General features: G+C 40.9%; 1 protein-coding gene across 1 annotated transcript; it reads right to left on the bottom strand.

Moving 5' to 3' along the window:
- Window positions 1-2,885: 2,885 nt before the first annotated feature.
- Window positions 2,886-12,234, bottom strand: LOC122190355 (poly(U)-specific endoribonuclease-like). The gene is made up of 7 exons (XM_042890289.1): window positions 12,080-12,234; window positions 7,537-7,636; window positions 6,029-6,140; window positions 4,761-4,882; window positions 4,572-4,684; window positions 3,806-3,959; window positions 2,886-3,363 (listed from the first exon to the last, which is right to left on the bottom strand). The coding sequence occupies exons 1-7, from the start codon at window positions 12,088-12,090 to the stop codon at window positions 3,106-3,108; spliced, it is 870 nt and encodes a 289-aa protein (XP_042746223.1). The 5' UTR covers window positions 12,091-12,234; the 3' UTR covers window positions 2,886-3,105.
- Window positions 12,235-12,972: the final 738 nt, after the last annotated feature.

Raw genomic sequence — 12,972 nt, 5'->3', positions numbered from 1 at the left:
CAATGAACAAGAGCCTGCCCCTACTCACCACCTCACTGTGCTCACATTCTCTGTTTGATCTCCATAGATGTTCACCAAGTGTTGGTAAATGCCAATGGGTGCCATTTTTTTTCTGCACAGAGTGACACACCTTTGCTTCTTTGGCACTTCCATGGTAGATGCCACTTTGTCAGGCTGCACATCTGTACCATCTGTCACATGGCAACAAAATGCAATGGAATATTGGTGGGAAGATTCAGCTTCTACTGCCATTCTGCCAACTGACAATGTAAGCCAACATAATAAAACAGAAGGCATTGCTTTTGGAGCATTCCTCATAAATGTATAATAAAGTTAATGTATAGAGGTAACAAAACTCATTTTAATATTTAATATTTTTTCTTTAAACAAACAAACAAAAAGTAACAAAAACAAAGAGCTAGTGGGATATTTAGTGAGTGGAGAGCCACTGGTGAGGCCACCTTGTGTCCTACTGCATGTGGGTCTTATCCCAACAATCCCACGTTTGTTGGGAAGGATCAGTCAGGATTGCAGAACAGGCAGTGCCTCCTTCGTTTTCAGAAGTGGTTCAGAGAACTCCCAACACCACAAGGAGGAGATTCTTCCTACACCTGGGGATATGTCAGCTGCAGTGCTGTTGGAGCCTATCATTCCTTTTGCTGCATGGTCAGGGAGCACGTGATCTATTTGCCAGCTTTCCCAGGGGCCATTCTCTTAAGGATTACTGTGAACTGGCAATTGAAATCCTACGCTGACTCTTATTCCTGTTTCTAGAGATGTGGCATCCACCTGTGTGGTAGTGCAGCTTCTCTCCTTCCTGCAGCCCAGAGCTGGGCTCGTCGCATCCCTGCCCTCTAGAGAGAACAGCCTGCTTGTGCTGGCAGAGAATGAGCTTTGGCACACAGGCACCCTGTGGTCACCCTTCTCAGACACCAGTGAATGCCTGCGTGCATGAGGTCACTGTGCTTCTTGTTTGCACTTTTCTCCTTGCAACACACTGGGCAGAACCAAATCCTCATTCCATGTCTCTGCTTTGATTGCTGGCTGCTCTCTCTCCTCTCTCCTTGAGCGTAGCATGTGTATTTGCCACTTGCACATTCTTTTCTATTATTTTCTGCTTACTTACAAATCTAGTTAGCTTTATTTGTTAAACCTGCTAATTGCCAAGACACCAGATGTATCAACTCTTATGAGGAAAACAAAAGAAAGTAATGTCCTTATTTACATCTTTAGTTTACTTTCTATTGTGAAAACAACTTCTGTGGTTCTGTAGTATAAAGTCAGTTTCCCTGTGAGCATCTGACCCCCTCTGGCTAAGAGCTGTCTGTACTGGTTATGCTTAGGCTTAGGCTTAGGCTTGGAGGTGTCAGAGATTGCACGGAAGTCATAATTTGAGAATGATGCAGATCTAATTACTGTCAGTGTAAACTGAAAATGTAACAATTATTCTTTGACATTACCTTAAAGAATTTGTGCAATTTATTTGTTGCCTTTTATTACTACTACTTGAGCTATTGTTGAGACCTGATGATGCTCTGTAGCAATTTCCCAGCAGTGTACGCTCTTTCCTATTAGGATGGATTTACAAGTTTCAGAGGCTTCTGAATACTGTTACACCTCAAAAAATAGAAGATTGCAGAAACTGGGGGTGGCTGTTTGACTCTATGTAAGCTGGCTTTATACGTATCTCTTGTAGCATAATCGTATCATCCAATTATAACATCATCTGTTTTTGTTTGTTTGCTTGCTTTGGTTTTTTTTTGGTGTCTGTGGTTTTTCTGTCAAAGAAAATACCGTAAAGCATTTACTGCAGGGCACTCCAGAACCAATGCGAGGCACCAAGAGCAGAAATGAGCATGCAGTGGTCTGGCAACATCATGTGGAAGTCTCTGGCCAGAGGCATCAGAAAATATTCCATGGTAGCAACTCTATGTCTACTCACTTTATTCCATGTTTAATAATTTTTTTGTGCTTGGAACAAGAGTAACTTGCTGTCACTGATATGTCAGCCTCCACCTTGCATAATAAGGTATCTCTGAATGTTTCTTTTCTTAATTTGCATATTCCCAGCATTGGTTTGGTTAGCTAGACTTACAACTTTAGCACTCAAACTCATGAACATTATGTGCAGAAATTTGCAAATCACGAGTTGAGAGAAAATATGCATCAGGAGTTTCCTCACTTTTTTGAAAAAGTAATTGTAGGATGTGAATATTTAAGCAATCCTGGTCTCTCCCAGAGTGTGTCAACATCTGCCTGTGTCTGCACTGCCATGATAAGGAAATCTATCATATTCCCTTCTTTGGACTATTGAATGCATTTTGGAAGAAAGCATCTGCATCAGCAGGACAAGTGATCATGTCCAGGAATAGGTCCAGTGCTCCCAGTGGTATCTTATTATTGTCAATGGATTATACAGGACAATTAACTTAACACACATTACACAAGCAGATAAGTGACTGCAGACATCACTGACTGTAATGCAAAACAGGTGTGCCTGTATCAGGGACTTTTAAAGTTAGGTGAGATAAAGCCTACTGTGGCATCTGGAAGCAGGCCAAAACCTGGATGCAGTGACAGACTTGCCATTGATCTCATGATCATTCTCACAGTTGAACGTGTTTACTGCATATTCCAGGCACTGCAATTGTAAAATTCCATTTGAAATTAACCTCTAATGAAATGAGGAGAAAAAAAAAAAAAAAAAAAAAAATGCCGTAGTTCAGATTGTTCCAAACCAAAGGTCCTGTCTAGAAGGGAAAATGTAAGAGATGTGTGGTTACTGCTCTTTCAAATATGCAGTGGCTAACAAATAAGAGAAATAATTGTGATCTTTTCTAAATTCTATTCTCTGGTGAAAAGTAAAATGCATTCAGGAAGGCTGATACAAGTCTAACACAGACTTTAATCTGAAAACAAGCATATTTCAAGGTGGGTCAGATACTTCAATGTGGCACGTTATTGATTCAACACTTCACGGCAAATCAAAAGGGAACAACTCATAAATTTATACTAGAAATGAATTGTACAAAACAACACATCAGTTTACTCCCTCCTCTCCACCAAAAAAAGAAAGGAAGAAATGTTGCCTGATCACTGTGCCTACTAGTCTTCATTACTGGTGTTGAGGAGTACTGGATATGCCGTTCCAATGTGGCGCCCATGGCGACAAACAACAATCTGTAGCTCATATTCTTCTATCTTCACTGTTTCACGTGTAACTCTTTCTTCAGACAGCAGAAAAATGATGGTGTAAAGGGCAAATTCAAACTCGGGGCTGACACCAATAAAGGTGCTTCCAATTGGTTTGACTGAGCCCTTCCAGCTGAATTGGATGCTCAAAACTTGGTCATCTCTATCAGGCTGAAAGCATAGAAATAACAATGCAATAATCTCCAACACATCAGATTCTGGATTGCAGGTACAATTCTTCCTGTTCATGGTTCTACAACTTCTAAACTGCTCTACCTTTCCCACCTAAGGTAACCTTGCGCCTCTGAGGACAATAGATGGAAAGCAGTTTAAACCAGTGAACTTTGTTTTGTTTGAATAACTGGGCTCCCAGCCTTTTGGCACAAAGATACCTTGAAGGGGTCCAGCAATGCAGACACCTGCTGCATGTACAATAACCACAGATGACGGTAGGAAGAGGATGAGAGGGTATTTGTCAGTGACTGCAGCTGTTACTAGGCATATATAGGGAAAAATTCAACACTGTCTGCATCATGGTGCCCTGATTCATTAACTCACTTTTCCTCTGAGCACCTACTGATCTTATTTTCAGGGCCACCCTGCTCATTCTTACCCTGGTTTTATTCTTCCGAGTGATGTATCCCTTGTAGTCAATTTGTTTATGCTTTTCCTGAAGATAAAATTGCACCCAGTTGTGCAAACCTAAGATCTGTTTACCGTGCCTTGTTTCTCCAACAAAAACATGTTCAAAACCACAAGAATCAGGTCTGTAATAAAAAAAAATAATAATACATACGTATTTTATTTGTTTAAGTAGTTAAAATTCAGTAATGTAAACGGAAAAGTGCACAAGCTTGTCTAGATTCATCTGTGAACAGTAGATGTGTCAGGATTAGTTTGGGTGTTGTTGGGTTTTCCTTCTTGCTTTGCACAAAACTCCCAATGCAGTCTATTCACAAAGCCTAAAACTCTATTTGATGACGAAGACTGTTAGTAAAAGCCACAGATGTATCACTGCTGCTTATCCTGATTTTAGTCAGGCTTTTGACACAATCTCCTGAAACAGCCATATGGACAAACACATGAAGTATAGTTTAGAAAAGCAGATGGTGTAGTGGATTGAAAAGTGGATCAACGTTTGCACTTGAACGCCTGTGACTAGAGATAGCAAGTCCACCTGGATCTCAGTCAGCAGCACTGCACCCCAAGGGTCAACATCATTAATATCTGATCAGTAAGTCTTTAACATGATCTGCGTGGGACCAGCGTACACTGCCTTAGGCCACATCCTGAGACTGCCTTCCAGTTCAGTGTGTAATTAATGAACTCAGGCTTGCAGTTGCATGAATTAGAATAGTGTAGAGATTCATTAGACATACCTGTCTCCTTCTTTCCTGGGATAGAGCTGGAACCAGATGTCATAGAGCTGATGCTTGAAATCAACAAGGTTTGGCTTTGCTAGTTTTTTTTTAAGCAGATACTCATGAGCTAGCTGAAGGATAGAAAACAAAGATATGTGTGTCTGTAATTCAGTGTCTTCAGTGACAAAAACTGAATTCATTACTCACTTTCATTACTCCAGTCATTAAGATAGCATCAAGAAAGCAATTGTTTTCAGCTATTTCTTCTGGAGTCACTACTTCTTCTACTCCAGTTGATGTCTCATAATTGTCCAGTAAGGAAATAAAGGCTTCAAAAAAAGAGAAACTTATGATGAAAAAAGACATAATCGTACCTGTGACCCAGTTTTTAGAGTCATTACAAAAAGCTGTCATATAATAGGGAAGGAAGGACGTTCCTTTATGTGTCAGATTTCATTCTCACTGGAGTGGCTCAGTACCAGATCAATTGTTTTTAGGTTAAACACCTCAGTACTCCCTAATGGAAATAATTGGCTGAAACGATAATGAGCTTCTTCAAACAAATAAATTAAATATGTATATATTTATATATATGAGCACCTAAATTACAGACTGATTCTTATGAAGTTGCATTATGCTAGCAGAAGGCTTTGCAGGCATTATTTCAGTATGAACCTACATAAGATGACCTAAGGTTGAGCTCAGGGCCACTGAATGGAAGATTTTATTCTCCCTGGTGCACCCCTCTTGCCACCCACTGCCTCCCATCACTTCAGCTGCCCCTGGTCTACAACCAGTGGATTCAGCAGATAGATTCAGCACAATAAGATAATAAAAAAACCACTTGAGTTCCAAAATGTAAGTAATTCTCTGCCAGGTTAGTGAGCTGAAGTAGCTCAGGTTCAGTACTTAGCTGTGCTCATGAGGGGCTGGATTGTGAGCTCAGTGAGGAGTATGGGAACACAGCATGTGCTCATTATGCCAGCTGTCTGATCGGCTGAGCAACATACTGCAGCCCCACCTAAGGAAAAGAAAAGCCAGGAAAGGAAACATTACTGATAGACATGCTTGCATGCTTGAAATATAGCCCTAACGGGAGCGCAAGAGGTAGCTGTGAATCTGATGCTGTCTGAAGTGTTAGGAGCTGTGAACAAAGGAGGAAAGATGACTTTAACATCTTTTTCAGTACATGGAATAACATCAAAGGAATGACAAGACTTTCATCCATTTTGCTTTGCAGTTGGAGAGCCTCAGAGAAATTCAGATCTTGACTACAGCAGAAAAGGGTGCTCTTCCTGACACCGAGACTGTAAACACTGGGGAGACTACCTTCAAATGACATGCAGTCTGATGAACCTCATTTTCTGCTCATCTGATCATCCAAATTATATGCAATGTTATGTTTTAGGTAAACACATAAAACCAACACAGATTCTTCATGTCACTTCCACCATTAATAAAAGAACAGGTCTCACTTGCAAAAGTTTTTGTGTTCTTCAGGCGTTCTTCATTTACGTAATGAAACAGATGTCTGGCTGCACTGTCCCGGACAGCACTGTCACCTTGCTGTACAGCATCTGCTTTTCCCTGGGAGAAACACCAGAATGAAACAACAACAGAAGGAAAATGTTCTCAGAGCAGACAGCAGCTGCCTTTGTAATAATGAAAACAAAAAGCACTATCCTGTCAGGGTCTTATGTTAGGAACTGTTGTCCTACAAAACAAGAAAAGGTATTACTGAAGATCTGCCAGCATGAAGAAAGATATAATCTCTGACACTGCAGAAGACTGAAATTTCTCTGTTGACTCTTGTTCACAAATGATTGTGATGCATCCCTGTGATGGATCAGTAACTACTGTGGCTCCCTTAGGCTCAGCCTTCGTCCTCTCTTTCTTTCTGACCACTGTCCCAGCAATTGCCCCAGTGCCAGGGTGGAGCTGAGGCATCTGTGCTGTTCTGTCATCTTCAGACTGGTGCATGGTTGTGCTCCAAAATTTTCAAAGACTTCTGGTTGATTGCTTAAAAGCGAACGTTTTAATTAATGTGACCAATAAGCACATCCAAAACAGATGTGGCTTTCCAACGATTTTCAAGTTTCTGTTCCAAAAAAGGCATTCTTAAGGAAGGAAGAGAAAAGATGAATACATGTAAGTTAACACAGGCAAGGAGAAGCTAGAGCCTTGCTCTGTGAAATGGAGAAAGCATGCGAGTGAGCTTTCCCTGCATGCACTTTGGCTAGAGGTAAGTCTCTTTCAATTTTATTATCAACATCGGGAGCAACAACAACCCTGAAACCCTCCTTTCTCACACATCTGCTACTCCACTCTCCACACTCCAGCTGAGAACCAGGAATTCTTCATTTTCCTCCCTCGTTCCCTCAGAAATGTCTTGGAACCTGCCTCCACTTGTCTGTCAATGCAAGCAGGTTGCACACACAAGCATTCATACACAGATGCACACACATAACCATATGCACTGAATTATCCAGGGTAAAGGAGACCTCAGAACATCTCTAGTCCTGCTCAAAGTATGGTTAACATTGAATTCAGACTACATTGCTCTGGGTGTCATTCTGTTGAATATTGAAAACGTTCACAGAAGGAGATTTCACAACTTTTTTTGTTTCATTTGCATTTGTCCCTCTTGAATTTCATGATGTTTCTTCAGCCTGCTTAGGTCCAGATGAAGGGCAGCCCTGACCTTGAGCATGTCATCTGCATTATCACAGTTTGCTCTCATCACAGATGAATATTTGAGGGCTCAGGACAGACACCTGAGAGATGCCACCAGCTTCTGGGTACTGTGGAACATTAACAAGTTCTCTGCACTATTCCCTCTCCTAATTATCATTTGTAAGTCTTGCCTAGGCCATTAATAGAAATGATGAAGCATAAGCAACTCATTTAGCAATAGGCAGCTTCACAGACATTTTTTCTTACAATACCATTCTGCACATCCTCATGTCACTTAGCAATTGGTTACCTGCAGTTCAATTGCGTAATCTTTCCCAGGTGCAAAGCGATTAACATCCATATCCCACATCTCATCGAAAAGTTTAGAAAGTTCATGGTTTAAGGCCTTCCTGCCAAGAAATATGGAGAAATGCACATGTTAAAGAAGACATTTACTATTATTTTTGAAAGTCACTTATAGAATCTTCTGGCGTTACTCTAACCATGATCTGGACTCTAGCTTGTCAACAGGAGGGCTTTCTCTTGTCCCCACATCTTTCTGTCAATCTGCTCTAAAAACCATTGAGCTTATGGTCAATTTTAGTATCTAAAGAATGCAGGTAACCTGTAAGAAAACGTGAGTCTTCCCTAAGGTTTTTTTAGAACACATTTTAACAAAGTTCTTAGCAACATGCTGTACTTCCCATGCAGTGAAATAAAAATAAGATGGTGTTGTTTCATTGGGAAGGGTTCTATGTACAAACCAGAAGCAAGCAGAAGGTTGTTACCCACCCAGGAAAACAGAAGGCAAAGAACTTTCTCTTTGATGCTTTTCTAGTAATCTTATATACACTCTTTCTCCACACTAGAGATGCTTTTCTTTACCCACATGCATAGTTATCCCAGCATGAAGCTAGAAGGATGAAGGGGGACTATGACTCCAAACATAGTGTCTGTATACAATAAAATCCTTGCATGCACTGACCTCAAATATTTCTTATAAATCTATCCAAACTGGTCCCTTCCTGATTTTATTGGACTTCTGTCCTGCATAGTAGTGTACAGATTTCAGAAGTCCATCCATCCACCTACCAACAAGAATTGAGAAGGTTTGCTATTGTGATGAACTGCCCAAAGGTAGCTTCAGGTCCAGGGCATTATGTCCACAATAAGGGATAATATCACAGATCTTTTCCACCAAGAAGAGAGAGAAGAAAGAGAGGTGAATTAATCTTGAAATGACAGTTGAAATAATTGTACATGCATCAATGCCTAGAGGAGAACACCCCAATAAATTTAAATTTCTCCTCCAAAGCAGATGTTATGAAGAAGTGCTGAAATTTGTCTTTCAAACAATCATTTGAGAAATCTCTAATAATTTTAATAACAGATACTTTTATATCAGACCAAGGCATTTTCAAGTCCAGCTCTGAGCCTCCAGTTTGTTAATTGCTCTGTCCTATTCTCCTGTTCTGGTCAGGATGGAGACACCTGCTGCATCCTTTGACCAGTGACAGATTCCATGCTCTCTAGCAGAAAGAGCAAGCAGGTGTAGTGATAAGATCACAGTTTTCTGACTTGGCAGCCTAGATTCAAAGCAGCTTGAAAGCAAGGAAGAGCGAAAGTGAGCCAGATAGGCACACCCTGTTGTTGGCAGGGGGGAAGGCACTGCAGAAACAAAGGCATTAATCAAGTAGTTGGATATCAGTTGAGAAGCAATACAGCAAGACATCGTGTGTCTTCTGTCCTGGATTGTACTTTGTGGGTGGATATGAAGATAGTAGTCTAAGCTACATGCTTCAGCAGGAAACAAAAGATAGCAAACAGTGCCTGGAGAGATGGAACATTTTTCACAAGTATTGAGCAAGACTTTTTCTACAGAATTGTCTGAGTAGCTGTGGGATGGAGCTCAACAACCCAGGATTAAAATCCTGAAAAGCATAAGCAGTCTGCACTTAACTCCTTGAAAGCCAGTTGCCCAAAGGAATTCATATCCTATGGTTAAGAGCCAGACACAGCCAGTTTGCATTAGTGCACCAGAGGATAAGCTACAGCAGCTAAGGAGCATAAAGAATATGTATGATATTAATCTTATATCTGGTTTTATTTAGTGGGGAAAGCAAATTGTCTCAGCAGGGTATGGCTGAGAGCTGTCATATGTGGTGACCAGACCCAGGTCTGCCTGCAATGGGACTTCTGAGCCAACGTGTACCTCAGCTGTGTTGGGACACCGACCTTCAGTTTTGGCTCAGGCTCTGTGTTACCTCAAGATGATGGATGGTATATATACAAGATCTGTATCTGTATATGTATTTGGATCTGTACCTGAATAGGTGCCAATGAAGGAGAAGAACTAAAAATTCTAGTATATGGGAGTCAAAGGATATGTTTGTTGCTAGCATTAAAAGAAGGACAGTTTTTGCATAGGTCTTGCAGAGCACCAGAAGGAGGCTGTCACAGAGCAGATGTATTTATATGCATATCTGTTTGGCCTTGCCCAAGCCCCTGGCTCTGCTTGCACAGCAGATGTGTGTCTGTGGCACTGTGGTATCAACACAGGCCGTGCAGCCTCTCAGCTTCACAAGAGTCAGCAACACAACCTGTCACAGAGGCCACCACCACCTTTGCTTTTATTTGATATCAGTAGTATTTCCACCTTCTTTCCAGGGTCATAAGAAGAATTCCTTCTCAGAAGAGCTCACAAACCAACATTAGGCAGAAAATTGCTCATCTCAACAGCTTGGCTGAAGTCTCAGAAACAGGATCAGCAAGTTCCCAGAACAGTACAGAGCTGATTTTCAAACTCCAGAAGGGAACTACATGTTCCCTTGGACTCATCTAATTTTATTGCATCACTTTCCTCCTGGTTTCTGGACTCCTGGTTTCTCTGCTCCTCTGCATCAGCTCATTCCATCTGATGAGTGCTGCCATATCATCTTCAATACGTTCTTTACCTTGGAAGTAACTACCAGTGATGGGTAGGAATCCAATGTATCCAATGTATGTGAAACTTCAGTGGGGCTGTCAGTATTCTTTTCTTCTATGTGTAGTATTCTATAAACATATATTTTAGTATGTATGCATTTTAGTTTAAAAAAGTCTCTTTTCTACGCAGGAAATCTGTAATCCCTTCAATACCTTCTGCTTATTCTTGGTCTGCTCTTTACAGATTTGTCCTGTATTTGTAAAGGACTGTAGGGCTTTGCTTGATCTTTTCTCCTCTAGAAATCTTACAGAATATTTCATGCATTTAATTTTATAAAATAAATATCTTTTCTTTCCTGATTCTCTGCTAGGTGCTACCGCAACATCACTGTGGACTCTTCCTCTCTGTTTTACTGGTCCATCTAATTTCCAACAAAGCAGAGCACCTCTACACATTCAATAAAGAAACATATATCCCTGCCAAAGCAAAGAACTCATTTATCAACTTACATAGGCATCTCGTAAAAGCTCTTTCTTGAGATTATTGCTTTAAAAAAGGACCATAAACTTAGCTTACATGTACGAGGTCGGACAAATGCAAAAAGCAAATCTTTATGCAAATCCATTACATGCAGTGTTTAAGTAAAGCTTTCCTGAGAAACAGTATTGTGTATTTGTGCTGATTTTCAATATAATTGCACGTATCACTCAAAACAGATTTTTTTTTGTCACTGATTCTCAGCCTCCTGCTTACAGTGAAGCCTCTCAGCTGTTAGACTTGTGTTTTCTCATAGAATAACTTTGATCTGTGCAAGAAATCTGCCCAATTGGACCTTATCCAGCTGCAGTCTTGCTCAGAGGTCCTTACGTGCACAAAGCACCATCCAAAACCAAGAACACTCGGCCTGCAGTTGTAAGAGCTAAAAAAGCTTTTGGGGAAGGTCTCTGCAATAGTACCCAATGCAACACCAGTGCAACTAGAGCAAAAGAAGTTAATGTTTGCACCTTGTTATAGATGTCAAGTGAAACATGAAATCTAGAGAGGATGTGCTTGTTTTTCCAAGTCATTTTCCTGCATGAAACTTTCATTATGCATAAAACAATTCCCCAGCAAGAAGGTGTTTATTGCTATAAATGAGAAATGACTCAAGAGGTGGAGAGAATGTAAGAAGGATCTGTGGAAAGTCATGTGAGAAAGTCAATAAAGTCAAAGCAAGAAAAACACGTATTGCAAATGGGTCACACGGTGCCTTTCAAGGGAAAAGGAGATTTGGTCGAGCATCTTCTCTGAAGTAAATTTATCTTCAGAGGACCTTTGAACAGAATCCAATTATTAAAAAACCTTTAATCTCAGTGTAGAGAAGTAAAGAGTTTGGAATGTCTGATGAGCAAGCTTAAAAGAAGTTCTCAATCACTTAAAAAAAGATATTTCAAATGATGCAAAATACTGCTGTCATCTCATAGGTTTAATTGAAGAGATAAGCAATTCTCTTGGTTTTCCACTTCTGCCAGTGTGCCTGTCTTTCTCCTGTGATGCTTTTATTAGTATAAACTCAGTATTTGAAATACAAAAGCACGATACAGCAGGTTTTGTAGGTGGAAATGAAAAAGCCTTTACAAGAGACAAACACGGCAATGGGCAGCTGCTTTGCGAACACCATCAAGGTTCTGTGCAGATTTGGAAGACTGATTCTATGTATCAGCTCTATCCAAGCAAAATCACAGCATTCCCTTATTTAGTTAAAGCCATTTATGTTTCTTTTGTCTTTACAGAACTTGCCACCTTTTCAGGCTGAAGGGACGTTCTAGAACTCACTGAATACAAACAGCACTGCATTTCACCCAACTCCCTTCTACATGTCTCCCATGCAAGTATGTCCTGTTCCCACTGCTCTTTCATGTTAGAGATCAGTATGATTTTCTCTTACCTATCAGCCATGCTAGGCAGAAGTTTTTCTTGTAGCACCACACTGAGCAGGGAAAATGCAAGCTAGAGCTCAGAAGTCCTTCCAGTAGTCCAGGAACTGGAGCTGCCTCCCTTCCCCTCCAGTCACTCAGAAAGACAAGACAGGAGGTGCCAAACCCCAGGAGGAAACGTGGAGTGCAGCCACAGCACCACGTCCTGTGCCTTGGCTGCCACATGCACACGCAGACCAGGAAGTCAGAGCTGCCTGTACCAACTGTGCTCCTTATCAGCAGGCGACTGGGAGGACCAAGAGCACCAGGAACGACAGCAGAGACGCGCTGTCAGGGTTTTCAGGTCTGAGCCTGATATCCTCATACATGAGTCAAGTCATTACTTCTGGATCAACCCTGGATTATTTATTGGCTTGAGGGACTTGTCTGAGGTGGACTCTAGTGCTGCTGGTCTATATACACTTGTTATATGACAACAGAAGGAAAGCTGGTAATGAAAGACGGATCAAATAGTAGCTGGTGGGGAATAAAAAAGTGGCTTGCCTCTCTGTGTAACAGCTGAAATTGTTAGTTGTGACTTCGTAAGCATCAGGAGGCATTATAGACAGGAAATGTTTTGCAAAGGCAGCCCTTTTCATGCATCACTGGAAGCAAGCAGGGACAGGTGCCATGTGCACAAGCACCCCTGCCAGTGCCTGTTCTGGGAAGCTTGTATTCATTACGTGGCTAAATTAAAGCTTTGTGTGGCTTAAAGTTTCTTTTGGTTAATATTTTTATACATTTTCTTCTTTGTAGTAACTAGTTCCTGAAAACACAGCTTTAGGTTTCAAACCATAAATGTTTATAAATATACATATATATTTGTATGTATACAGAAGCCAAAACATTTTGACGCTAGACTTCT

This window comes from Lagopus leucura, unplaced genomic scaffold (genome assembly GCF_019238085.1).
Source record: "Lagopus leucura isolate 7727_CA_CO unplaced genomic scaffold, USGS_WTPT01 Super-Scaffold_100159, whole genome shotgun sequence".
NCBI classification, from domain to species: domain Eukaryota; kingdom Metazoa; phylum Chordata; class Aves; order Galliformes; family Phasianidae; genus Lagopus; species Lagopus leucura.
The sequence above is the reverse complement of the archived record's forward strand: the minus strand, read 5'-3'. Positions and strand labels throughout refer to the sequence as shown.

Excerpts from the sequence above, each read along its gene's own strand:
- LOC122190355 (XM_042890289.1), bottom strand. Across the intron at positions 3,960-4,571 it reads CCCAGGAAAGAAGGAGACAG|ACCTGATTCTTGTGGTTTTG; the intron begins GTATGTCTAATG and ends TTTTTATTACAG. Across the intron at positions 3,364-3,805 it reads CTCGGAAGAATAAAACCAGG|CCTGATAGAGATGACCAAGT; the intron begins GTAAGAATGAGC and ends CTATGCTTTCAG.